The following is a 27189-nucleotide window of genomic DNA, read 5'->3' on the forward strand; positions in this document are numbered from 1 at the left end:
CCTGTTTAGTATTAGTATAGATTAAAATCTGACATATTTGTGCATCACACTTTAACACATATATCACAGCGAATAAAGGTAAATGTGAATAAATCCACATAGTGTTAAAAATATCAAGTGCAGACACAGAAAATGGAAAAAAAAAGAAAACCAAAAATTTAGGTGGAAATGCGACCCAAAAACCAAAAACTTACTGCAGTTTTCCTCAATCGGCGTTGACGCACCTAGCGTAGATACAGTTTGGTGCTCTGCCCACCAGAGGTCGTGAAAATAAATACACAAATAAATAAGAAATAAACTCAATTCCAAAGTATATAAAGAACAGAATGTTTTAAATAATAGAGAGAAGAGCGATAGAACGCAGATTTATTTACTTATCAATTCATATACAGTAGGTACACAGTTAATGACAAGAAGAAATATATAACAACTAAGTACTTTGTGTGTATGTTTTTTTATAACTTAACATTCCGTAGAATGAAGAGGTATTCAGATTTCAAGCATAGTTCACATAACACCCGGTGTATAGTCATACAGAAACGACTCATGAAGTAGCGTTTGTATTTCCAAAACCATAAACACATTACCCTCCTCTGCGCAGTCGGGTAAAAGATACATATCTACACCTACAATCTACAAGGTACACTATCCCCTCTCTTTAAGAAACCGGGTAGGTTTATATAAACGCGGTACCCTCCTCTGCACAGTTTGGTAAAAACAATATATCTACAACCGGTACTCCCAATATAGGTACACCATCATTAAGGTAGGTACAGGTATCACTCACCCATCTTCAAGTCCTGTAAACTGGAAGAGTCGAGAGGAACGCTGTCCAGATCTCGTGAAGACTCCTGTCCTGGACAGTTGGATGGAAGCACGAAGGTCAACTCCACTGCTGGTACTACGACGCCTACTACTATTGTTCTGCAGAATGAACATTTTAGAATCAAATTCTGATAGAAATTAGAATAGGAAAAAAAATGGAGCTGGAAATTTCATCTTGACTTAATCATAAATCTCTTATATCGGATGTGTCGTTCACAATCACATTAAATCATATCGCATATACTTTATGATATTCTATGGCGAATTGTAAAAAAAATAACCTAATCCATTCAGTGGTTTAGCCACAGGAGTCATTTTTCGTTTTTATAATTGTGTATTAATTTTTATACATTTTTATTCCATTTACTTTGTTTGAAAAAATCATTTTTTTTATTTTTACGTATTTTTCTTTTATCTTTGTGTTAATCGACATATATTAACCAGTATATTAACGCATTTAATTTAATGTGATTATGAACGACACACCCGATATATTTCCAAACAATGGTCTACAAGTTCTAAGTTAACTCAATTCAGCTGAGTACTGATCTTTTATTTCACGAACACGGATTCTTGTGTGTGTACATATACATTATCTGTTCATGCACATTATCTGTGTATAACTCGGCGACTCTGCCAGTACTGACTTTTCTCGAACTGACGTACTATCCACAAAAGCATTACTAACCCACTTTCGTGAAATAAAAATCCTTACTACCACTTCCACTTAGAAACAACCCACACCGAAAATGCCTTCAAAATCACTAGCCACTTATAAACCTCACCCTTCTTCAGCATCAGGTTGTCTCTCAGCATCATGCGCCAACCAGGCCGTCATCTCCGAGATCCTCTCCAGCTGTCGCATGAGGAAGAGCATCTGATAGTGGTTCAGTTGAAGACCGGCCAGACCACAGGTACGGGCCACCACCCAGATGCGGGAGAAGTTCTCTTCGAAACATAGCTGGAATGAAATGGTAGTTTATGTAGTTAGAGATGAGACAAAATTTTGCTAAACGATATTGAATCTTATGCTTCACTACATAGTATAAAACAAAGTCACTTTTTCTGTACCTATGTCCCTTTATACGCTTAAATCTTCAAAACTACGCAAACGATTTTCATGCGGTTTTTTTAATAGATAGAGTGAATGAAGAGGAAGGTTTATATTTATAATAAAATTCATTAAATAGTGGGGAAACACTGTTATCCCGTGCGAAGCCGGGGCGGGTCGCTAGTTAGTGATAAAGTTGAAAATTAGAGTTTGACAGATTGTAGGAGCTTGTGCTGGAGCTCGTGTACTGATGGATATAAAACTCTCTGAGTGAGAGTGTGTTAGCTTCAGAGGGTTATACCCATATAAATCACTAGGATGTCTGAACTGGGATCATCTAAATCTGTTCTTTCGGTCTCTCATCACAGCAGTTCCGGACTGATGGCTACGTCACTTACCCAGGCAGTGAGAGGAGTAGCATCTAACAGAGGTGCAGGCTTGTAGTTAGTAGCTCTGGCGCCGCAGAAGTCGGCCCACAGTGGCTCCACTCTCCGACCTGATCTCTAGCCACAGCAGTTCCGGACTGATGGCTATGTCACTTACCCAGGCAGTAAGAGGAGTAGCATCTAACAGAGGTGCAGGCTTGTAGTTAGTAGCTCTGGCGCCGCAGAAGTCGGCCCACAGCGGCTCCACTCTCCGATCTGTTCTCTCGCCACAGCAGTTCCGGACTGATGGCTATGTCACTTACCCAGGCAGTAAGAGGAGTAGCATCTAACAGAGGTGCAGGCTTGTAGTTAGTGGCTCTGGCGCCGCAGAAGTCGGCCCACAGTGGCTCCACTCTCGCGCACCACACCGATCTGTTCTCTCGCCACAGCAGTTCCGTACTGATCGCTGTACCGCGGTCTATGTCGTCTAGATCTGTACATAAGGAAATAATTGATGTTTAGGCTTCTTTATGTCTGTAACGAGACGCCATCTATCGGGCTATGCTTGCAACTCAAAGCTACCCGAATAGATCAAAAGTGATCATGCGACTGCCAGCGCCACCGATGCCTACACAGCGATCAAGCCGACGCCTTTAAAAGGAGACTCTCGCCGTAAAGACATGACTCGCTGCTTAGGCGAGTATATAGGCTACATTTTACCCGGGTTCGTGCAGAGGTTCCCACGGGATGCAGGTAAAACTGCTGGCAGAAGCTAGCTTTTTATATTTCTGCATGCCTCAGTTAAGGTAGAATGTTCAAGGATCTCCAAGTGTATTTTTGTAACAACTGTTTTTATCTTGTATCTACATTCCGATGCAAATAAACTATTGTTCTATTCTTGAGCTACCGATACAATCGTCAACAAATTTACTAAGGAAGTAAGCTAAAACATATACTCACTGTCAGCATGAAGTATAAACTGTTCGTGTATGGGGTCCATGTCGTCTTCCGCGCATGGGAACTGTCCGCGCGGAGGCTGCGCGCGGCGCAGCGCGGATAAGATGGCCGCCAAGTCCGCGCGAGTGCCCGCACAGTCTGCATTATAGATAGGCATCAGTCTTAAAATGTTCATGATATATATTTATAGTACTTTTGATCTGTGCCTTGATGCCTAAAATAAATGGACAAACTTGATTGATTAGTCTTCGCAAAAATTATAAATATAGAGCCATTTCACTAGTTGATAATTATATAAACTTTGTTCCTCAAGCGATTGTTAAATCGGACAGAAGGTAAGTTTCTCAGAAGTTCCAGCTACATGGTAAAAAAAGTTTTAGATACACGACTCTCATTGACAATATAGCAGTTTCTGCTGCAGTATACATGTAAACTAAAATAATTAAAATTATATGTTTATTAGATACTAACTGGCTCTAGGCGACTCCCGCACATTAGTGAGCGTCGCTCTCGCGGTACATATGTGCAGCTCTTTGGGACGGTCGCGTTGTTGCGACACGTGCTCCGAACCTGCTTCTAACACCACCTGGAAATAATACAAACGTATAAACAAGGTTAGTTGTAAAACCGACCCGATTATGTCAGTAATATCTTAGGTAACAACTTTTGTTCTATGAGGTCAAAAAAATCATCAGATCAGATTTTCATGCAAAAATAAAAATATGTTTTAACAGATTTCCCAAAAGGAGGAGATTCTCATTGGAATCTTTTACCTGGAAAAGATACCTGGACCGATTTGAAAACCTTTTTCTGTTTGGCCTTTTTTGCTACAGTATGCGCGGCAGGAAGGCGCCCAGCCACACCACGCTGTTCACGTCCATGGACACTGGACTGTATCTATGTGCAGCAGTGTATGATGTTACCTTAGGCATGATAGCCTCCATCCTGACGTCCATGTATGCTGGCGGCGCCTGCTCCATCTCCTGTTCGCGCGGCACCACGTGCGGCAGGAAGGCGCCCAGCCACACCACGCTGTTCACGTCCATGGACACTCGGACTGGACTTAACTGTACGTACAGTTTTGGGGCTGGGACTGGGGACAAAATATTTATAGTTAGTTCACGGAAAAAGAGACAAAGACATCTTACTTTCTAATATGAATTTATGGTGCGGATTTTTGAGAATTTCCAATTGTTGCTAAATCAGTTTAGGACAGGTTGTTAACGCCGTACGGAACGTATTGTACGCTCGGGGCCGCAGACTCGCGAGGCCCGTACCGTCTCGCCTCGTGCGTCCACCGCGCTTGCCACTCGCCGACAACAGCGGACGAGCAAACAACGTTATTTCATTGTTTTTATATTTGAACAGAATAAATTAGTTTCTAACAGTCTTATGACTATGACTTGGTATGGCTTGTCAATTTCACTACAATCAATTTTTATTTCATAGAGGTCATTGAAATTCAAGCTATAAGTTGCGAGGTATTTAGGTAGGCGTAAAATGGATTTTTGCCACATCTAGGGCCTTTGTAACATTTTCATTCACTACACCCGTAATAAACCCTCAAGTTACACCAAGAAATTCCTACATAATATATTGATAAATTACCCTATTTATATGACACACTTACCCGGGAAGCACACATCTCCGGGATAGTAGAAGAAGGTGAGTTCAGCGTGCAGCAGCCCCGCGTCGCCCGGCAGCGTCGCCTTCTCCGCCGACACCAGCGGACGCGGAGCCTCACGGGACTTCGACCCTGTGGATACCTGTAAAAGGGATTTTTTTTTATGTTGTCCTCGAAAATCCTACGCAATTTCATGTGCCTTTTGCATCTTTTCCACATATTTAATTGAATTAATTACCTCGTTTATGCACTTAAAAACTAAAAAAAAAACACGCTTTTAATTTGGATTCCAAACAGCCAGTCCGCCATCTTGGGGAAGCCGCCACATTGGATTTGTAATGACGTTTCTTAGCTAGTCATGTATTGTCATCAGAACTTAGAGTGTGTGCAAAATGTCATCCTAATTGAAGACCGGGAAGTGCGTCAATTTAAGATTCCAGAATTTTCTTATATACATAGTTAGTTACAAGTGAAGCTAATATAAGCATGTTAATTAACGCAAATAACTGAATGAGGGTTTTCTCTAATTTTTCTGCCACAGGGTGGCGCCACGTATGCGTCTGGTCCAAACAGCTGTCAAATAGTATGGAATTGTAGGGTCCGAACTAATTGTTTATTGAAATTCTGTTATATTGGAAGTGTTATTGATTTTATTATGGACTACGGTTGGAATAAGTTTTCCGAACTAAAAATTGAGCTTAGAAAGAGGGGTGCAAAACTCACTGGTACTAAGGAAAAGCTCGTTGAACGGCAGATAACGCAACGTACAAGAATTTGTTTACACAATATGATTTCGTTTTTTTATCTACTCAACTGTAATTGTAAAACACTAATGCAGTGCTTTAATTATACAATAAAAATCACTAAAATCGTTCACGGTTCATAGTAAAGATAAGCACTTTGACAAGTACCTGGACCTGACGCCTCGGTGCTGCCACCTCGTGGACGCCATTTTAGAAAACCCTCATTCAAATTGGATGGAAAAAATGAATATTTATCGTATTTCGATGTATTATTTTTATGTGAACTGAAATGTATAAACACAAATTGATCACATTATAACTTAAGAAAATAATATCTGTTTTTCATTCATTCCGATTGAAATACTCTGCCCATCATGACTTAATAAATAAATAAATTAATTAGAATCCCAAAAACATTTTATTTATTAGTAACATTTTATTAAATAATTAAGTAAAGTCTGCAAAAACTTACATTTATTTTTGCAATATAATAAAATATATAGTATTACCTTATAAACAGTGAAGTCGTCTATCCTAAGTACAAGACACGTGGTCATCAACTTGCCCAGCTGCTGCAGGATGCGCGTCCTCGTCGGTGACGCTGTTGATAACGATCATTTTATGCATTTCGGCGACTAATTAAATTTCTTTATTACACTTGAAATAAAATTAAGAATCATTAAACAGAGAAACCGTTATTTTTTACATTTGATGCCATTTTGAAAAGTAAAGGAAAATTATGTATTAAAATATGAGCTCTAGATTTTTTTGTAAATAAAATCATTTAAAATGCATGCCAAATACTGATCTCACTCAATTTGACAACAAATTGAGTGAGATCGGGATCTAAGAAAAACTGCTTAAGGGTCATACATGTAAGTGGTTAAGTAAAATGAAATGAAATACGTTTATTGTGTGACACTGCCTTATAAAAAATACATATGTAAAAATAAAATGTACAAAAAGTTAGAAAAAAAGACGAGTTACAATCAGTTTAATACAGTAATGACTAATATGTGTCACACCCCACTTGAAACGGCCCTCGCTCAGCATAATGCTGAAACCCTATACGGGACAAAAGTCTCAGCGCTGATTACGTTATTTAAGTAAGTAGATACTTGTAATTAAATAAATTTATATTTTTGGGCGGTAAATGCCTATGTCTAATCCTTATTCACCTACTTTATATCGTCTTATTTACCGATATGTATGTATTTAAATATATATTACCTTGTGAGGTAGTAGTGTTAGTGGACGGAGCGTTGGAAGCGCTGTGTTGCGAGGGCGGCTTGTGCTTGATGCCGTTTGATAATACCTCCTCCGGCTTCTCAGGCTGACTAGGCTGCAAAGTGTTATTTATTTTTGAGTGTACAAATTCTCAATTTTTCACCAACGACACTATAAATAGTTTTTTTTTTTAGATTTTGATTGTAATTTAATGTGCCTAAATATATAAGATTAACTAAATAGTTTGTAAGTCATTGTATATTAAAATTGCTGCGCCCTAACAGGGTATCATGTATGTACCTCTACATTTTATAACACCTTGTAACACTCATGATTGCAATAAATATTTGAAGTTTGAAGAAGTATCTATGACGTAGCAATTTTTAAGGGTATCAAAGGTGATTCGACTTTTAGCGCCGCAGACGACTGGTTGAAGTAGGCTTTCAAACAAAAAAAACTAGCCCTTTGACTAAACACTACCATTCAATCACTATTCTAGTTTTAAATTGGATAGTTGAGGCGCTCAAAACCTTCAACATTACCGCTGATTGAAAAGCCGATTGAAAAGCAGATTTTGGTACCTTATTTAAACATACCTTACTGCTAGGAGTTAGCGGCCTCGGGTCAAGTGACTCGAGCAGTGTAGTACAAAACGATGACAGCGCTTGGGATAACCATTGACTGTGCGGCGTTGCTGCTTCCCTGGTAACAAAAAGTAATGATTTTATTGTAAGGAGTCTAAATATGTTAAGTACAACAAATAAGGTCGTTAGGTAAATAAAAAAACTCGGGAACTTAGTTATGAACAATTTCATTAACTTTAAATGCATGAACATTATGATCGTGTTGGCATAGAAATTATGATGTGTTTTTCTTGCACTGAAACATTATTGATATGCATTACGATATACCTATACTCTATCCACGGAAGCAAGAGTTAAAAGGTAAACAAAGAATGACAGTTTTTCAAGATGGCGGTATAACCCGACCGATGACAAAATCACAGATACTGCAAACATTTTACACAACAATGTGACGTTTTGTCATCGGTCGGGTTATACCGCCATCTTGAAAAAGTGTCATTCTTTGTTTACCTTTTAGCTCTTGCTTCCGTGGATAGAGTATAGTCGTCACACAATGACATGAGGTTTACATGTGGTTTTGAGACCAAGCAGGTCCAATGTATTTTTTTTTTAATCAAAGTTTAATTAATGTTAAAAAACTAACCTGTATCCTCTCCAATGTCTTCTATCATCGGAAGCTTTGTGGTATGGGAAGAGATCAGCCTGCATGCTGACTAGAGTCACTTGGAGAGCGCCGCCGTTTGATAGAGACGGCTTTTCTGAACGACCCACTGAAACAAATGAGTTAAAGAGTGAGCAGTTTTGATTAGGTAATATTGAAAGGTAATGATGAGAGGAGCCGTAAAATAGTAATTTAAATTATAGAGACTGACAGAGATGGAGAACGTAGAGGAGAGAGCGCAGATTGAGAGAGAGATAGATAGGTAGAGAATGTAGAGTCAATAAAGAGGACAGCGAGATAGGGAGGCGTTGAAAGAGGAGGAAGGAGTGATGCTGGGAAGAGAGCGAAGGAGAGTGAGAAAGTGAGAAGGGAAAGGGGAAAAAGAGAGGAAAAATATATTTGAAACCAAAATACATTACTCTAATAAACGGAAACAAATATTCAATTTAAATACATTGCCTTCAAAAAAAATAAGTAACTTAAGCTACTTACACCCCGGATCATCACAAAGATGCAGGTCTATTCTCGGCGCGAGCAGATGGTACGAGGTCTCGCGCACGTCGTGCTTCGCGAACATTCGCGCTAAGATGTCTCGCTCCCCTGTCGCTGGTCTACTCGATATCTGCTCACGAGGCTCTTCGATCTGGAACCAAAATAAGGTTTACAATAAGTAAAAATTTGAGGGTCATTACGGCAATTAAAAAAGTTTTTTTTTTGGTAGTCGTCACGGGTAGTCAAAAGTCTGACATTCAATCTTAGCAAAGTATATAGAGTTGCTTAGGTAAACTGGATTGAATAGGGTAGATAGGCAGTCGCTCCATGTAAAACGCTGGTACTCAGCAACATTTTTATTTTATTTGGTGGGCAATCATCAAATGACTCTTCCCACTATGGGTGCAGCGTGAGGGAATGTTATTTAGTGACTAAACCCAGCATGTTCTTTCTTAAGTCCTATTATGTATCAGGGCCGCGGTAACTCTTTGGACAATCCCGCAGCCCCCTCTGCATTAGGTTAAGTTGGAAGCCAACGCCAATATATTTGGGAGAAGGCTATGTTGATGATGGGGACCTTTAAGAAGATAGTGGCTCCGGGCATATGGCTAGCTGGATCCTATGACTAGCTGGTCACGTACCTTCCTGAGCGCCTTGATCCTGGTGGCGGCGGCGGTGGCGCGCTGCACGGGCTTGGCGAGCGCGACGGCGCACGCCAGCATGGCGCGGAGCTGCCCGTCCGTCAGCGCCCACGCCAGCGGCTCCGGGCATATGGCTAGCCGGGAACCTATTACTGCACAATCTGAAAGGAAAACCGAAAAAAATAGGTTTATGACAAAATCCATATGTCGCTAACTGTTCATCTTTAGGACTTTCAAAAATTGACAAGTGAAGTCTACAAATTAGGCAGTCAAAAATCTTTTCCACGAAAATATAAAACCGACTTCTAGATATAACCAAAAATGTTTTAATAAGTGTTACACGTTCTATGCTGAAAACCGCATCAAAAATGCATTAAACCTCAGAAAATAAATACTGGTTGAACTGTGAACCTCTTTTAAGTCGGTTAAAAAATTAAAACACTTAAAACCTATGTGACCGGCCATTCCAAAACAAGCCTTAACTATAAACACATAAGGTTGAATATCTAACATACCTGATAATCTCTTCTTGATAACAATTCGACAGTGCGTATTGCCCAATAGAAGTCTTAATGGTGGTAGATTTGCGTTCGCAGCCCCGTGAGCTTTGGCTTCTATGCGGGCGCTCTGCCATTCTAACTCCTGTGTGGAACGGAATAAGGTTGAAAATTGATTGAGGAACATATTTAGTGTTCGATCACGGAGGAAGGATAGTTAGGGGAGATGCCATAAGGCATGTAGGTCAGGCGCCTTCTTCTAGGTCGAGTAAAGAACGGTAGGCCATTTACTAGAACTAACGAGGCGTTCGGGCTCCTTGTCAAATCAAAACCAATCTTTCAAGTCAAAGATTAGTGATTTTATTTCGAAAATAATGGTTGGGTTCCATGGAAGGTAAGGGCGGAGCTAGTAACGTTCTTCGTCCCCCGAATACCCGCGTTTTGGCGCGCTACTTTCTTAAGAGATTTTGCGTTATGACATCTCCGTTAGTTATTTAGTTTTCCAAGTGTTGGATCAACTGTGTTGTGTGTGTGTAAGTCAGTTGCAGTTAAAAGTAATGCTGTTTTGTTTTGCATTGATAGATTATAAAAGTTGAAATATTTTTTAGGTATGTGTAGTATACGAATGGGTTTGCATATCACTACATGACAAGATAATGATAAAAGCATTTTATTAATAGCCATATTATGGTTATCTAATGGCTTAGGTTTACATATTGGCGAAATTCCCGATAATCGCTTATCAAGTTTTTGATTACTACAGATATTTTTTTATACCAGCTTTTATGAAATTTCTACTCTATTGCAAAGGACTGAAGGTTGGTTTTACCTTAAATATAAGCAGTTGTCCCGTGTCAGGTGATTTGATTCTAGTCAGTCTTAGGTCTCCCTTGCGACCCTCTGGCGTTCTTGACTCAACAGTCACTCTTGAGATCTGTAAACCATATTAGTTAAAAATTATGAATAAAGTTCATTTGTAGGAATATACATGGTGATACGAAAGTATTTAAAACAATACTATCAAAAACATCGCCAACACTTGCAAAATGGCATGTCATTAAAAAGTAGTTATAATAAATTATTATTTTTTGTAACTGAGGGGTAACACATATTTTTATAAGTGTCTTATGTGTACCTACAAAATTATTGTTATGTATGTTTTATTTCACGAAAGGAGAATAGTTTTATTTGTGTGTGTAAAAAATGCATAGTCTTTGTATGACTATGCTCCTAGTTAACGCACACAAAGACAAAATACATACATCTCTACGCTAAAATTATACGCTTTCATGAAATAAAACATCCAAACAAACAAATCCTGGAATTCTAAATATCAAAAATCAGTACAAAGAAATATCTCACTGATAGCTAGAATTTGTATTCCAGAGTCTAGATAGCTAAGCATATACAGCAGGTTTGTTTGTGACCAACACAGACTACGTGGGTAGACTAGCTACGCCCACGTGGTCTCCTCTATACCTTCAGGACCTGTATTTTGCTTTACAAAACATGCTAATATAGAAACATGATAATAGTCACAATTTCGTAGTAAACGGATTTAGCTAGCTCCTATCAACAAAATATAATACTTGTTTACAACATTTTATTTAACGATTATTCAGAAATTTTGTATTCAATGTGTATACCTGTTACAGGTACTAAATGTAACAGAAATGTGTATTATATGTATGTATTATATTTTAAGCCTTTTGTATATTTTCTGGATAACATTATATTAAATAAATAAAATGTTTCCTCACCTGAACACTGCTGGTAAACGCTTCACAGTTAAAGTCTATTTGCACGTGGTTCACAGCCACTGAGATTCCATCTATCACCTGCAATGAAACATTTAGTAAAATTAACATACCATAATGTAGGAAAGGTTGTTAAATATGCTTTTTACGATTAAGCGATTTGTTGTAAAGGGGAATATTCTTTAAAAACTCCCTACATGAGACGTTTTGCTCCCGCAAATGGGTAAATCAGATTATAGTACGTTCACTGCTAATCCTTCAACCTCTTTCAAATGCTCTTTTCGATTGGGAAAACTCTTCCAAATCTCAACTGGCTCGTCCCATCGCGCTATGAGAGTGAAGGAATAGCGACTGCACTTGTGTCTGCGCAAATGCTGGTGCACTATAGATGTCCCGCGTAGTTCAACATATGAAATCCTTATATGAAAACAGCCGCCACAAACATCACCATCAAATTCCCAATTGGACCCAATCAATAATGTTGTCAAGAAAACTGGCGTTATCACAGCCTAAACACGTCCATTGCTGGACTACTGCTTCGGCCAAGCTGGGGGGGGTTTGGCCATACTCTCCGCGCTGGGCATGCGTGTTATAAACTGTACCTTGTGTATATAGCTGTACTTCCCCGGCACTGGCAGGGCTCCGGCGGCGCTCGGGTTCATGACCCGGGGCTCCTGACATACTTCCAGAGCTATGTGCACCTCGTCCAGGTTCTATGGACAAAAAGTTATATTTAGTATTCTATGGTAAGGCGGTACACTTAATATTATAGCAGATAAGTCTGTGTGTTTGCTTGTCCGCATTAATTTCAAGAAGTACTGATTAAAGATTGCAACCTAGTTAATTTACAATCCGGCCGGGTCCGGTGACAATCGCCGTAAACCCGGCCGGGCCCAGTTTGCAATCTCTAGTGCCGATTTGAATTATTTTTACAGTGTCATTTAGCCCATTTTAGGAGACAGGAAAACATCAGTCTATTTTTACTACATCGTCATTGAATATTTTATCAATAGTCAATATTTTCTCTTATGCTATAGAATTCTATGAAAGTTATAAACAACTTCTAATTCCAAAAGATAAACCTAATTATTGTGAAAGATAGATAACATTATCTATGTCCATGATAAGACTGCAAACGCTACTTATATTAATAGTGATAAAAGACAAGGAAGTTAACTGTCTCCACAATCATTCATTCAATCGTACAATCGTATAAAAACAAAAAAAAAGAAATATAAACGGGGATATCCCCGACTTAAAGCTAAGACATGATACGATTCTTATAGTCGATGACGCAAGTTCTAAAAATAGTCTTAAAAACGGTGAAACATTTTATTCCTCAAAAATAATGTTTTCTAAGAAGTCGAGAGTACGCCGGGCGCTTTGATATTAAAACGAATAGTTTGCCTACTTTCTGTCTAAAAATACTGCTTCGAAATTGTCATGCGAAAGTATGTTTTTCGGGTGCGAATTTGAGTGGTAAAGAAGCGACGGATTTTTTCAAATTATTAGATGTTATAAGGGGAGAATGAGAACTATTCAGAACTTTACAAACCTGAAGAAATGCGCTAACTTTGTTTTTCAGTTGCATGACTATTCAAAAAAGTTAAAACTTCAATGTTGTTATAGGCCAATTGACGCAGAGGATATCAATACATTTGTCGTGGTAAGCCAGCGTTTTAGTAAAAAGTAAATGATGATTGTTTCTTACAGTCTCAAACGAGCATTATCTCCCACGATTCTATTTTTAATTACTAAAGTACAGCTTATAAATGTAAAGGCTTATGTAAAGCAACCCTTTTAAAACCCTTGTGGTTTTGACCCAAACTTCCTTAAGAAACCTTAGAGCTACTTATTTCGGAATAGAATCTACGTCCTCAGTCAAAGTTTTTCAACAACTTTTTGCCCTCGGTCCGTCATGACCAAAACGGGGGAGGCGAAACGGTAGTGTTTAGTAATTAACTAATACAGGCTCGTGATGATGAATTACTGTGAATTTCAGTAACCTACCTATCCGTTGTTTTGAGATTGGACAGCTAATACATACATATAATAAAGAGGAATATTTTTTTGTTTCTTTGTACCTAATAAACCAACCTAAGTAAAGGCTCCAAAACTACAGAACCGAAATGAAAAACTCTTCCACTGATGGACAGCTACATTTTTCCCGAGTAATATAGGCTATATTCTATCTCGAGGCGTGCAGTAGTTCCCACAGGATGCGGGTGATGCCACAGGAAATCGACTAGTAATTTACATAGAGCTAATGACAAAATTCAATCTTCAAACAACAGATAGATAGCTATCAGAAATCCACAGTTAACCATAAAAAACCCCAATAAATAATAAGGTGCAAAGCCTTCGCCAACGTATTTACAGCAGGATATTACAAGTAAAACGTAATCATTGGTCGTAAGATCAAGGTTACAAGACCAGCCAAGCGGAACGCCTATAATGCATTATTTATACAGTGTTTGGAGTTCAGTGTATGGGAAAATTGTATTTGTTTTTCTTTTCTCATTAGTGGAAATAATGTTGATTTTCATCATGCTAGCTACTTTTTGAATAATAATAAAAGTCTGGCATGCCCATTCTAAAAACGAAAATAGATTAGATTAAGGTGGTATACAATTAGACTTATATCAGACTTGAATTTTATCGAAATGTACAACAAATCATGTACACCGATGATATGAGGAAGTAACAGCTTCACAACTAAGTGACCAAATGCCCTTTTGGTTCTAACAAAAAAAACATGAGTTGTTGTGTCTAGCAACCAAATAATCAGGTCTTCCAGACATGACGTCAATATAACCCGATGATTAGCAAAAACAAATGAAGAACGTCATGACCTGTTCAAACTACACGTAGTAGATAATCACGGATATCGAAGATCATATTGGTTGAATGTAATTTGACGAAAAAAAAACAGCTGTTCTATCTTAAACTGGTTCTGAGTGTTTATTTATTTAAATAAATAAATAAGTGTTGAAAAAGATGGTTCTGAGTGTCGTAATGACGTATGATCTTTCGGATCGGAAATCAATTATCAAGACCTTTGGAAATGCACAGCATCAAGTTGTGCATAAATATGGATTAAACATAAACAGATTCTTTGAAATAGCGAGGCAGTACGAGCAAAGAAAACTTCCTATTAAAGCCTTAAGAAAAATAAATGCATAAACACATTAAAAAATTTGACCTAAATCAAATCAAACCGTTTATTCGCGTTCATGACCTCGTACGATGCAAGCAGTAATGATCAGGATGAACTAATAAATCAGCCATTAACATCGAATAAATATGAAGAACCAACACCTAAACACACAAGCATGCAACTGAGCCTGAGCGTAGTACAGACAGACAATTTAGCATTGTTTTAATAACACGCTTGGCATTGACACGTTCTCCTAATAACTCGGATTATACCGTTATAAACGGAATGTACATAGAATATACATAACACAATGAGACTGACAAACTCATAGTCGCAGTGGGTCGAAATCAGGACATATCGATTGAGAGATGTATAGTGGACTCTACATGGCATATCCAGGAAGTTTGGAATGAAAAAGGTTTAGCATCTTCGTTCTTTAGTGGGAAATGAAGCTGAGACATGTAGGTAAAATTACTTCAAAATGATCAAAAGAAGGACCTCCTATTGCCGAAAAGATTATAGGAATTTTCAGATTCTCGCCTATTTACCTTCCAGATTTACTTTTGTAACAGTGCAACTAGTGTTTCAAATTTCCAAGGGCCCACAAAAGCCTGTTAGGAAAGCAACACTATAACCCACAGAACTTAGGAATAGTGTCCACAAGATTGCAAATTAGCTTAGAACGTCCTAAATTTCCCAAACATTCACACCTACTTAATCTCAATTTCCTCGTGCAAAATATCTCGCTAAACCGTTAAGTTCACTGAAGCGAACCAGTTTAACTGAATTAAGGGTAAGGTGACGGCTGAAGCGCAATTACAGCAGATTAGTCACCGAAGTACTGGAGCGTTCATACTCATTACCATTTCGCTGGAATTTCTTCTGAACATGCTATTTGAATGTTAGGTGTCCCAAGAGTAAAGTATAAGAATCATCATTATTTTTAGCCTGTTATATATTAAAAATTGTCGCTTCTTGTAAAGTACTGGTACTCAGCTGAATCCGGTAAGACAGGAATCCGACCCCAACATGTTTGGGAAAAAGGCTCGGAGGATGAGGATATATGAAAAATTGGTGATTCTCTGTAGGTACGAGAAGAGGCCTTTTCCCTGCAGTGGGAGATTAAAAAAGGCTGATGATGATATGAAAAATCAAGAATATTTTTTAGGGCTTTGTCAACGAGTGTTCTTATCAAAAAGCCTCAAAAAGTAGAAGCGTCATTGTAACTAAGAAAACCTAGACCGTTTTTTTCAGCTCTTTTATGTTTCAGGGCTTCCGCGTCTGTAGTGCTTTTGAATGATGACCTTTCTCAGAGTCATACTTACTAGTTCCGTTAGTTGATCCACCTCTGTCACCTTAATGAAGGTGTTAGTTTGGACTGAATACAGTTCCAAGAATCGAAGTGAGCAGTGTTATCTATCTAAGCAATAAGCCATCAGTTCAATAGCTTAATCTAAATCGGGAACTAACATCGATATCGTTATCGATAACTCACCACGTGAACGATCGACATAATAACGTCCCTAATTAGATGCAACATTACCATAATACAATAGTTAGCCACGTAATATTATTAGCATTAGTTAATCTGTAATGCGGTTTGGCTAATTCAATTAGTATAATCATGATATCCACGAAGTATAGTGTGTGCTATTGTTGCAAATAATTATTTATTTATTTATTCGTTATTGTAGTCTGGGAGAGAATTGGTCATCGATAAAAGAGATTGTGAATTCAATTAATGCAATAAATTAATCCTGTACGGATTTATGAAATTGGTGTGCAGCTTTACCTTTTTTTTATACGAGACCCACACCGGATATTTTTTTATATTGGGACGGTAAACAGGCAAAGGGATCACTTGACGGTAATGGCCATAGACACCTAAGATATGCCTATGCCTTCTTGAAGTTTTGAAGATATAATTTCTACCTGACCTAGTGGAATTAAGTTATAAAAGACGAACATGACTATAAGACATAATACTTACATCGAAATAATTGGAAATCTAAAGTGACGAGTCCTGGTCCTAGTCCAGGTTTAATTATAAAAAAAAACGCTATTGTAGGCTACGTTGCTACATATTTCTCCTTTGTTTATTTGTAACTTTTGATAAAATTTTGTAGCATTTTGTTAATAACTAATCAGCGGAAAACAATGGCGAGGATACCCGCATATCCTGGAATTAAAAACCGCACTGGGAATAGCGTGACGCCACAGGTCACTCCATGTTATAATTACAAAATGGGAACCTTTTTACAAGAAAATATAACAGTCGAATATGATTTTCAAAAATATGGTTATAAGAATTGATATAATTTGCATAAATCTGAAGTAGGTGTAGTATTGCAAAAGAAGGATATTCAATTACAAAATAATTACCAACTAAGCTAGATTCTGATTTATGTGTCGGGCTATAGGCGGTTTTCCTGTTATTTCAATTTCTCTTGATAGGTAAATACGTGTTACACGTGGGAGAATATTGATTCACCTTCTGGGAGGTAAAACTTACCTATTTGTTATATATCTGCAGCATGGAATCACAGTCACAGGTTCAGTGAGAACCTACATTCACAGGTTCAATGAAATCTATGATTTTATTACCCTGATTTTATTATTTTATTACGAACTATCCTTTTTGATATATGATATAGGTGAAGGAAAACATCTTGAGGAAACCTGGACTATTAAGTCTGAAATCACCAACCCACATTGAGCAAGCGTGGTGATTAATGCTCAATCCTTCTCCGTGTCAGAGGAGGCCTGTGCACAGCAGTGGGACGATAAAAGGCAGTACCTATCCTTTATAAAAGATTTTTTTCACTCAAACATTTTGCAAATAAACGGCAAATATACCTACTTAAAAAATGCTACTCCTGTATCTTTTAGATACGGAACTCAAAAAAAACACACGAGCTTTTGACTGGAAAAAAGTAAATACGTAAAACGGATTACAATCTCATAAGCCTGTAGGGAGCGCAACGTTCCGTTCCACAAAGGATTTCAGCGTACGTTTAATATTAACGAGTTTAATAGCATTTTCTGTTCGTGAACCGAATTATCTCGGGCTAAAGGAAATAATGGCGAATGTGTTTCTGTGTATATTCGAATGTCTTGTTTGGTTTGAATTTGAGAACTGTCTCGGTATACATTTGGATATATGCAAATAATTTGAAGCCCATTTGAACTGTCGCACTGCTTGGGTGTTAAAGGAACTCTAATTAATTTCTCAAGTTTCTCCATTTTCCAAAAGATATATTTATATTGTCAACTAAGTATAGGTACTCATATCATGAAACTCAGGAACCACTGGGCCGATTAAAAATATATATTTCAGTGTACATAGCCTATGTCTATATATAATTTTTTTCCGGTCCCATCGGGCTATGAAAATGAAGGAATAGTGAGCCCACCTGTGTCTGTGCAAATGCTTGTGCACTATTATGTGTCCTGCACAGTTGACAAATCTCCTTACGTATATGAGACCAGCCGCCGTGGCTGATAATCGGCTAAGAGGGCATCATAGAAATATAGGTTGCTTGAAGGAATTCCCTCGAGCCGCGAGAAACAGCTAGTTTCAAATGAGACGGTAGTTTCATGTTTCAGTTCCGTGCTCCCCTATCTAACTAATAGCTTTGTGCAGAAGCCAGTGCTTAATTAGTATAAAATAATAAACATTGTTATGGAAATTTTAATGAGCGCTCACTACAATGTGTATGCTGTATCTTTTTGCATTAAAATGTGTTAACGAATATCGCTATAATACTTAAATTGTATGCTGTTTTGACGACATTAAGGGTTCATTCTAATTGAAAACACCCTTAGTTTTTTAATATTCTGCGACGTTTACATTGAGATACACAAAAATTACATAATTTTCTGAAAATTCTGACAATATGTCTCAGAACATCATTACCACTACCACCATTGCATATCGCTATATTCACACGGCAATAAACACGTCATATCGTTATATTTCACTATACATAAATAGCTGTTGTCCCGCCCGTATAGGGATAAAATATAGCCTATTTTACTCGAAAAAAGTGTAGTTTTCCAACAGTTAAAGAATTATTCAAATCGGATCAGTGGTTTCGGAACCTTAAGGGTAAACACGCAAACGAAAAAAATCCTACATATTACATTAGTTTAAAGCATATAATAATTCTTTAGATAACTAAACACCGATAACACTCAGTTCGGTCAACGATATCAACTCTCCAATGTTTTTGTGACTCATAAAAACGTTGTCTACAAAACATCTTAATCTGGCTACAAGCGTTTTTTGTTGAATGAAGTAAAAACTAGAATGACTATTTAAAGCGGTAATTCTAGACTTTAATCCTTAGACGATGCCGATTTATTATGTGAATTCCACTACAGTTGATTAAAAGTCCTAAATTATCAGAAGCATTTCTTAGAAAAACTACCTCTCATCAACATCATCTCCCGAGCCTTTTCCTAACTATGTTGGGGTCAGCTTCCAGTCTAACCAGATGCAACTGAGTACCAGTGTTTTACTTGGAGACAAATCATTTCTTTTATTAGTTATTTTATGTGATAATCTCCACCTCCAGAAAATATTGTACCGATCGAAAGATAAATTATCCTAGTAAATTTTCCATGAATTTCACGTGGGCGATCCTAAGCAGGATCAATTAATATAGATTGATTGATTAGTAACAAGCTGACAATAATAGATGATTTTAATAGCTTTGGTATTTCAAAATCTATTTCAAAGCTCATCATTTGATCCGTATTTGAGCATTTGAAACGCTGACACGAGTTTCATTAGTGATAAAACTTGCAGTACAATATGATCATTGTCATCACAGCCTATGTACACTACTGGACAAAGGCCTCCCTGTGTGAGAGTCCATATGATAAGTAGAGGCTATAAACGGCTTAATATAAACTGGTCACAAAGTCACATAGGAATAACCATATTATCATCATCATCATCATCTCAGCCATAGGACGTCCACTGCTGATCATAGGCCTCCCCCTTAGATCTCCACAGATGCCTGTTAGAAGCGACCTGTATCCAGCGTCTGTCAAACAAACTAAAGCAGAGAATATGCTAAGTAAACTCACCAACACAATAGGAACAGTCTTGAGCTTGGTCCATTGTATCCTGAAGGATGCCCTATTACACTTGGCAGACGTCAGCCTGACCCATCCAGGCAGCTCTAGCAGGTCTGTCAGAAGCTCCTCATCCAAGGTCAGGTCTTGCAGCTCACCAGACCCTCGCAGCGCTGAGAGGGAGATCTGTTCCGGTGACAGATTCTTTGTGAACCTGCGGCAATATAAGAAAGTTTAAAGTCTTTCTACCAGGGAGAATTGGTGTAGACTGATGGTCATTAATGCTGTCTATAAAAAAGGAGTACCTAATCTAAGTATCAAGAAATATGATTATTGTTTGAGTCTCGCCAAAGTTTTTGTCGTCAAGGGAATTCGCTAAAGTCACAGAATCCATTTTCAGGTATCAGCAAGGTATTCTAGGTATAGAACCATAACATAGGCTCATAAATCAGAAAAAGGAAAAACCTTAACATAGAAATAAAAATGAATTTTCCATCTCAATTATTCTCAATAAAAATAGAAAAACAACAAACTCTGTAAAATTCATAGGAAACTTTATGAATAATTCAATGAAAGACTTCATAGACTCCTATATTTTATTATTCATACAGTTTATAATGAAAACGGAAAATAAGACCAAGTTTTTATGAGTATTAGCAAGTTATAAGAAGGAAAAACATAATATTCCTGATCTTGTAAATCTATACTGATATAATAAAGGGAAAACTAATTATTTTTATTTTGTTTATTAACCCTAAAGGCTCTGAAACTACTGAACCTATTTGAAAAATTATATCACTGTTATACTTTGTCCGAGTATTGGAAGTGATACCCTTGAGAGGCGGGTGAAACCACGGGAAAACAGCTACTAATCTATATAGGAAGTTTTAATGTTCATATCTATCACTGTCTATGAACAATCATCTTCTTACACTCTGGAAAATCATAGTTTTTTTATTATGGTAAATATTTTAGACTATTGTTACCACAGCTTGTTCTTTTTACTGTATTGTTAATTGTTGCATTTTATTCATTCATGCACTATACACATAATTGAGAGTATTGCACTCCTGACCTTTTCAAAGGACATCACCAATAAAGTCAGACTTTATAATTAAATGAATCAAGCGTTTGTTTGAAATGCGCTAATAACTTCAGGAACTATCAGACCAATTTGTAAAATTTACACCAATGACAAAAATGCCTAAGCAATCCACACTTCTAAGCTCAGAACTTCCTGATAAACATTAACACACCAGCATTGTGTTAGAATTGGGCTGCAATACATACCATGATAATTTTTTGACAATTTCAAGAATCAACCATTATTATAGACAATGTAAGCAACAGTTTCAATACATTTTTGCCAGTAACAGGATATGTGATAAGACATTGCTATATGTGTTTCTATGCAAACAAGTAGTTAACATCAATTACCATTTGTCTACATATTATTCCCACTCTCCACCCGCAGTGACAGCTTAATATTGTGAGAATTTCTTCCCCATATTCTGACATCTGAGTAAAAGTAGCCTATAGTCTTCTTCGGTAAATAGACTATCTAACACTAAGTGGTTCTTAAGATTAGCATCTTCAAGCAAACAAACAAACTGTTCAGCTTTATAAAATGAGTACATGTCGATTGAAATTATAATAATATCTCTTTGCTGACAATGAATGAATTAGGGATATCCCGGGTAACTGGGTTGAGGAGGTTAGATAGGCAGTTGCTCCGTGTAAAACACTGGTATTCAGCCGCATCCAGTTAGACTGGAAGCTGACCCCTACATAGTTGGGTGAGAGCTAGGCAGATGATGATCACTTTGATGAGAAATAATTAGTTAAATTATGAGAATTACAACTTGATTTTACCAACATACCTGCTTCAATCATGTTAATTGATGAATGTTTGTATTTTTAGTTTAAAGAATATAAGTTATTGACATTATATCTTCTTCAAAATAAATTGTCATTGTAATAACTATAATATTACATAGGTATGTATTGTTATTGTTGATTTAAACGTTTTATTATAAAATTAAATGAGAATACTAAAATTAATTCCCAGATAGTTTTGAGGCTATAGGAGCCTGATTTTCAAAAATTGGTTCAAATAAGACTGTGAGTCATCTTATGAGCCTCTGAATTTTATGTGATAAGTATTTATAACAGAAAATAAATGCACTAATAAAATTAAATACAGGTAACAGATAAAAGAATGACTCAACAAGTGTAAGAAACTTATCTATAAGATTTTCCCATACAACAGAACTATAAGGAAAAATAAAATAGTAAACACACAATTCATATTGATCATGTAAACAAATGTTTCATGAAATTTTCAAGGCTTTGTGCTCCCCTTGAAACAGACCTAATTTACAAGTATTTAACAAAACAACTGTGCTTCACGAATCGTGAATTTGAACTACTGATAACAATGTAAACGTTCAGACGTAAATAGGTATGATAATCCAATAAGAATTCATTTTTTGTTTATTTTAAAGTAATTGTTTAATTTGCATTTATTATAAAGAAATTGTTGTTAAATTGGGTTTGTTCGTGATTTTAGTAAAGCAAGGTAGATGAATTATCGTATTACAAAGTAACTTATAAACATTTTTGAATTAAAACATAGCTAAGTATAAAAACAATACGTAGGTACATAAATATATCACACAAAGGAAGACATGTGTGCCAAGTTAACTACGTTCGTTAACAGCACTGAGAGCTAATCTAAACACTGTTCGAGTTAAACAAAAGGTTTACAAGCCCTAATCTCAGAAAATTAATTTAATTAATATCACAGCAATAAATCTATAGAACAAGAGACGTATTCTACAAAACCAAAGGTTGTACGTACCTCGACAGATGTTTAAGTAATTGGTTCTTTATTATAGTCACCATCTTTAATGACACATTTGTTATAATCTAACTAAATAACACGGAATTTATCAAAAAATCATTATCGCACACACGAATTCTCTCATCACATCCAAAGGTACTTTTTACGTGAATGTGAATGAGTGAGTGAATGAATCACCATGAACTGTCAACATCGACCGTAAACTGGATGATATTCTCGTTTTTGTCAAAATATATGAATCCTATTCACGTAGAGTAGAAAGTCTATTACATTGAAAACACGGAAGAGTAGCCTTACTATAACAGTAATCTCAAAAAATTATAATATTAGTATGATAAGATGCCTACATAATTGTTTGCTGCGTAAATTGGAATAGCTGCATGGAAACGGAATGCAAACTAAACCGCGCGACTTTTGTTTAGCGGTCGCTAAGTGCGTTATCGATTTTCAGAAATAACTTTGTGGTTATTATTAGAATTAAATATCTAGGTACGCAATGAAAGGATTAATAAAGTGAAAAGTTTTTAATACAAAAGGAGGAACAAATTACTGGCTGTTTAAGTTGCTCGAGACGACATTTGTAAGATTCTATAAACAAGTTATTTTGACATAAGTCTTTTGTTGTTATTTTCGGAGCTTCATTTTCGTTTACAATATTAATTTAATTTCGTATTAGTGCTTCGTTGTAAACAATTTCTAAGTATTTATTGAAAGGAATCAAGAATATTAATTTAATCTAGTATTATAGATAGCAAAACAGTAAATAAATAACTTGCTTTAAGTATTTCGGTAGGCGCTGACTTTTGACTTGCGTACGTGGTAGGTTACAATTACTTTTAAGTATATTCAACCATTCATTTGGCATTGGATGGTACTAAGTAGATTTAGATGCTAATACTTGCATTTATGACAACTTTCCATGATAATGTGCCTAATATTGTATGAACACCTGTTAAAAACCTGTACCAACCTATTGTGACGTCACGTTCCCATTAGGCCGTAACTGTATACATGTGCCAAACAACGTGCAGAGCAGACATGCAGCACGTGAATTTACTCTAAACCACAGCGGAAGCAATTTGGCCGCTCGTGGTTTTTCGCTCGCAACACATTACACAGAAAAGTGTAAATATTTACGTCTAGAACGCAACAGTTTACACTAATTAGTACCACTAGACATTGAGGCACACGTAACTGTTTATTTTTATACTTCTAGCACCGTAGGTAAGCTAACTTTTTTCTTCTAGCAGCCAGTTTATGCACGCTTCCACAATGTCACGCCGAGACAGTTCCGTAGAGCTCAATTATATTGACACCGAATTTTCTTCCGGGGACTGTAAAAAGATGAAATCGAAACGATACCAGGAGGAAAATAACAACGAGGTGGATGAACTCTCCAAAGACCTGTCGGAGATGGGATGTATAGTGGACGCAGTTAAAAGACCCCCAAACATTTGCGTTGAGACCTGCGTCTATGAAGAATCGGAGTCCGAAAATGAGAAATCTGAGACTTACAATGATGAGGATGCGTACTCTGATGAATTTGAAGAGGATAAAAGTGAGGAAGAGGAATCTGTCAAGTCTTTACCAAAGTCTGTGATGAGTGACACCAGCAGAGAGCCTACTGCAAGGTCTTCCGTCAAACTATCTAAAAGTAACTCTTCCATGATGAGTCATAAGGCTCCACCAGGCTCTTTATCTGGCAGATCTACCAGTTTTGGGTAGGTTGAATCTTGTTTATTATTTAAATATCATAAATTATTATCGTATCCCACGTGATGCTTACACAAAGGTCGTACTGCGGCGCTGGCTGCAAGCTGCTTACGACCGATCTTTTTGGAAATCAGTGGGGGAGGCCTATGTAGTAGCAGTGGATTGTGGACGGCCTATTGCCGAAATAATGCTATTTGTATCTCTATATCTATGTGTGCCAAATCTCCCGATTCTTTTGTCGCATAAGGCTTGACGCCCACTATCAGTTGGCATCGGTGCGGCTTACGACAGCTTCGAGAAGCTTCAGGCGCCCAACGGCGGTGTCGGGTGGCATCGGGCGCCGTACGGCGGCTTTGGGCGGCTTGGGGCTGCCTCAGCAGCCGTAAGCATTTCTGCCACCCGAACTATTCTGAGCCTACCCAAAATCAGCTACGGCGTCCTTAGATGTGCCTACCACTTCTGAGGCAGCTCTTAGGCGCCCGACTCCTCCCGATGCCGACCGATAGTGTGTGCCGGGCCTAACAGTAGTAATTTAATGTACTTTCAGTCGATGCGTAGTTGTTCCGCAATTTCGATGGCTGAAGTAGGCTTAACTTCTACTTATAGGTAAAATCGATACAGATATAAGCTTATCGTGTTCACAAAGGGTAACCTACCATGCAATGCCTATCTACCGCAGTCTACGCAAAACTCTCAAACCTGCACGTCCATTCAATATGTCACAGTTTGTATCTTCAAATTGCAGATCAGTCTCCGGTATGAAGGCCCGTCGAATCAACATGTCGTTTAGTAACGAACGGTTGAGGGAGATTGAGAGGCACAACCATATACTTCTGTCTAAGATCCTGAGCGCTAGGAATGCTAGGAAGTGCTCCATTCCGCCTAGAGAACAGGATACCGCTAGGAGACCGGTTCCGTCTGCTGCTGTTTGCCGTAAGAATCAACAGCGGCAGATTGATCATGATAATATGGTGAGTGATTATGCCTTCTTACGTAGATCAAGTACATCTAAAGCAATTCTCGCAGACTACGTTTGTATACTTTGACTTCCCAAACTACACAGATTTTTCTTTGATGACCAGATTGACTTGACTGCACGTAATCCTACCCATAATCTCATCCTGCCTTTTTCCTAAGTCTTATTCGTTCGTTGTCCTCAAATATTTTCTTTGCTAAAACAGTAGTAGTTGAAGTCGGTTTAACGAGTAATTCTCAGCACAGAGTCTACTTCAAAACGATGGCTATGGTGAAAAACAAAAAGGTTTCGTCCAAAGCATTAATTAGCTTTGCGATCTCTTTTTTTTATCGATTTTTCCCGTACCTGGACAAAATGTAGGCTTTATTACTCGAGGATAGTCTAGCTTCGCAGTCGATTAATTTTTCAAATCGGTTCTCTAGTTTCTTTAGGGTACAATGAAAAATATTGTTTGTTAAACTGAAAAATCCGTTTTAATTTCAGATCCTCCTCAAAAAGATCCAGCGTGCGAAATCATCGGCGTGTAGCATCCGCCGTTGATATCCACAAGGCGTCCGATGCGCGGGCGCACGTTTATACCAATGTTGTTCACTGTTACGCTTGCTGCGAGTCATGTTACTGTTCATAAATTTATTATACGACTTTTTTACGGAATTCTATCGTTTGCTTTTTAGCTGCATTTATATGTTAAGGACTTATATTAAAGTGAACATTATTTGTAGATTCCTAGCCTTCCAGATATCCCAGCATCTAGATTCTGATTAGATAGCTGAACTTAGTAATCGCACCATCATATTATTAACGTAAAAGTTACGAGTTGGGTACCTACCTACTTACCTATGTCTTAGGCCTTCATGCAAAAAATACTGAACTTAGATAGGCTTGATACTTTTATCTCTCTAACCATATCCATTGCTATAGAATAGCTTTTCCCTTCCGATCAGTTTGAGAAACCTCGGAGAAACACTTGACAAAACTCAAAACACCAAGGTACCATTTTTCTTGGAGCCTGAGAGAGCTAAAAGTTACGTGACCGCAGCATAGATGGCGCTGCCTACCCTAAGTTGTACACAGTTTCAGGCTTTTCATTCATTCAAATACTTCAATCTTACATATTTTTGTTACCAAACTCAAAAGATTTATTTGCTTGTTGTTAAGTCAACAGGGGGCTCCTAATTTATAATAAGTTCAGCTTAACAGCACTTTTCAGGCGTTGCAAATTTAATTAAATACCTACCTATTATCGAAAACCAAGAGTTTTGCTATCAAAACACATAAGGTTACCCATCCACGGACTAACCGTGGCAAATGCAGCTTAACTTGCACGTGTAACTTAAGACACGAGTTTTTCACTATAAAGTTATGATCACAATAATCACATTAATAACTTTTAACTTTATCGTTAAATCAAACAATAAAATGCGACAAAAATGTCCCCGTACCTTGGAAATGAGTCATAAAAATTTAACGATTTGCGTCAATCTTAGAGTAGTTGTACGTAAATACAATTGGAAGTGTGACTATTATATAGTCTTGATTTCATAATAGGTAATCAAATCCCTGAATTACGTGGGTATTGTACAATAAGGCTGCCCAAGTCCTATAGGTAAATCTATAACCGTTTTTTTGCAGGAGAAATAAATAGAATAGAACGCACTGCAAGCAAATAAGTACCTACTGCAAAACACACGACCTACAAAAAGTTGATCAGAAAATCCTAGTTAGAAGGTCCTAAAAATCAGTCCTATTATCTGTCCTACAAAAGTCTGACGTGGGCAGGCATCCTTAATATCTTCAATAGCTAGAAGGTAAGTATAGCAAATTATTTCAGTAGTATTGTTAGTTGTAATCTCTGCAGGATGTGCGTCAATCCTGTAAAGTTAATTAGCTATTTGTGAGCACACGAGTTTAACAAGCTGTGCCTAGGTAACTACCATGGAGTAAGGAAATATAAACGGAGATACCGTAAAGGTA

General features: G+C 37.4%; 2 protein-coding genes across 9 annotated transcripts in view; one reads left to right on the forward strand and one right to left on the reverse strand.

Moving 5' to 3' along the window:
- LOC110382954 (uncharacterized protein) overlaps positions 1–22699 on the reverse strand; it is a 34934-nt gene extending 12235 nt beyond the window's left edge. Inside the window, exons 1-19 of the mRNA XM_064039379.1 lie at positions 22524–22699; positions 19676–19877; positions 12027–12137; positions 11428–11505; positions 10497–10601; positions 9686–9812; positions 9171–9331; positions 8530–8680; positions 8020–8146; positions 7389–7494; positions 6796–6907; positions 6075–6166; positions 4829–4964; positions 4122–4291; positions 3670–3784; positions 3202–3336; positions 2565–2734; positions 1611–1786; positions 788–924 (exon numbers count right to left, since the gene is read on the reverse strand). Of these exons, the coding sequence (XP_063895449.1) occupies positions 788–924; positions 1611–1786; positions 2565–2734; positions 3202–3336; positions 3670–3784; positions 4122–4291; positions 4829–4964; positions 6075–6166; positions 6796–6907; positions 7389–7494; positions 8020–8146; positions 8530–8680; positions 9171–9331; positions 9686–9812; positions 10497–10601; positions 11428–11505; positions 12027–12137; positions 19676–19877; positions 22524–22567 (2455 nt within the window). The 5' untranslated portion in view covers positions 22568–22699. The remainder of the gene's footprint in view (positions 1–787; positions 925–1610; positions 1787–2564; positions 2735–3201; positions 3337–3669; positions 3785–4121; positions 4292–4828; positions 4965–6074; positions 6167–6795; positions 6908–7388; positions 7495–8019; positions 8147–8529; positions 8681–9170; positions 9332–9685; positions 9813–10496; positions 10602–11427; positions 11506–12026; positions 12138–19675; positions 19878–22523) is intronic.
- Positions 22700–22953: 254 nt separating this feature from the next.
- On the forward strand, positions 22954–25869 carry LOC110382785 (uncharacterized). Of its 8 annotated transcripts, none has more exons than XM_021343476.3 (4): positions 22954–23106; positions 23774–24247; positions 24985–25210; positions 25699–25869. In XM_021343476.3, the coding sequence occupies exons 2-4, from the start codon at positions 23784–23786 to the stop codon at positions 25753–25755; spliced, it is 747 nt and encodes a 248-aa protein (XP_021199151.3). In that variant the 5' UTR covers positions 22954–23106; positions 23774–23783; the 3' UTR covers positions 25756–25869. The 8 variants fall into 8 exon arrangements, with proteins under 8 accessions (XP_021199151.3, XP_021199152.3, XP_021199145.3 ...); XM_021343477.3 differs by having other exon boundaries at positions 22964–23106; positions 23777–24247; XM_021343470.3 differs by lacking the exon at positions 22954–23106 and adding an exon at positions 23134–23345.
- Positions 25870–27189: the final 1320 nt, after the last annotated feature.

This window comes from Helicoverpa armigera, chromosome 19 (genome assembly GCF_030705265.1).
Source record: "Helicoverpa armigera isolate CAAS_96S chromosome 19, ASM3070526v1, whole genome shotgun sequence".
Lineage (NCBI taxonomy): Eukaryota > Metazoa > Arthropoda > Insecta > Lepidoptera > Noctuidae > Helicoverpa > Helicoverpa armigera.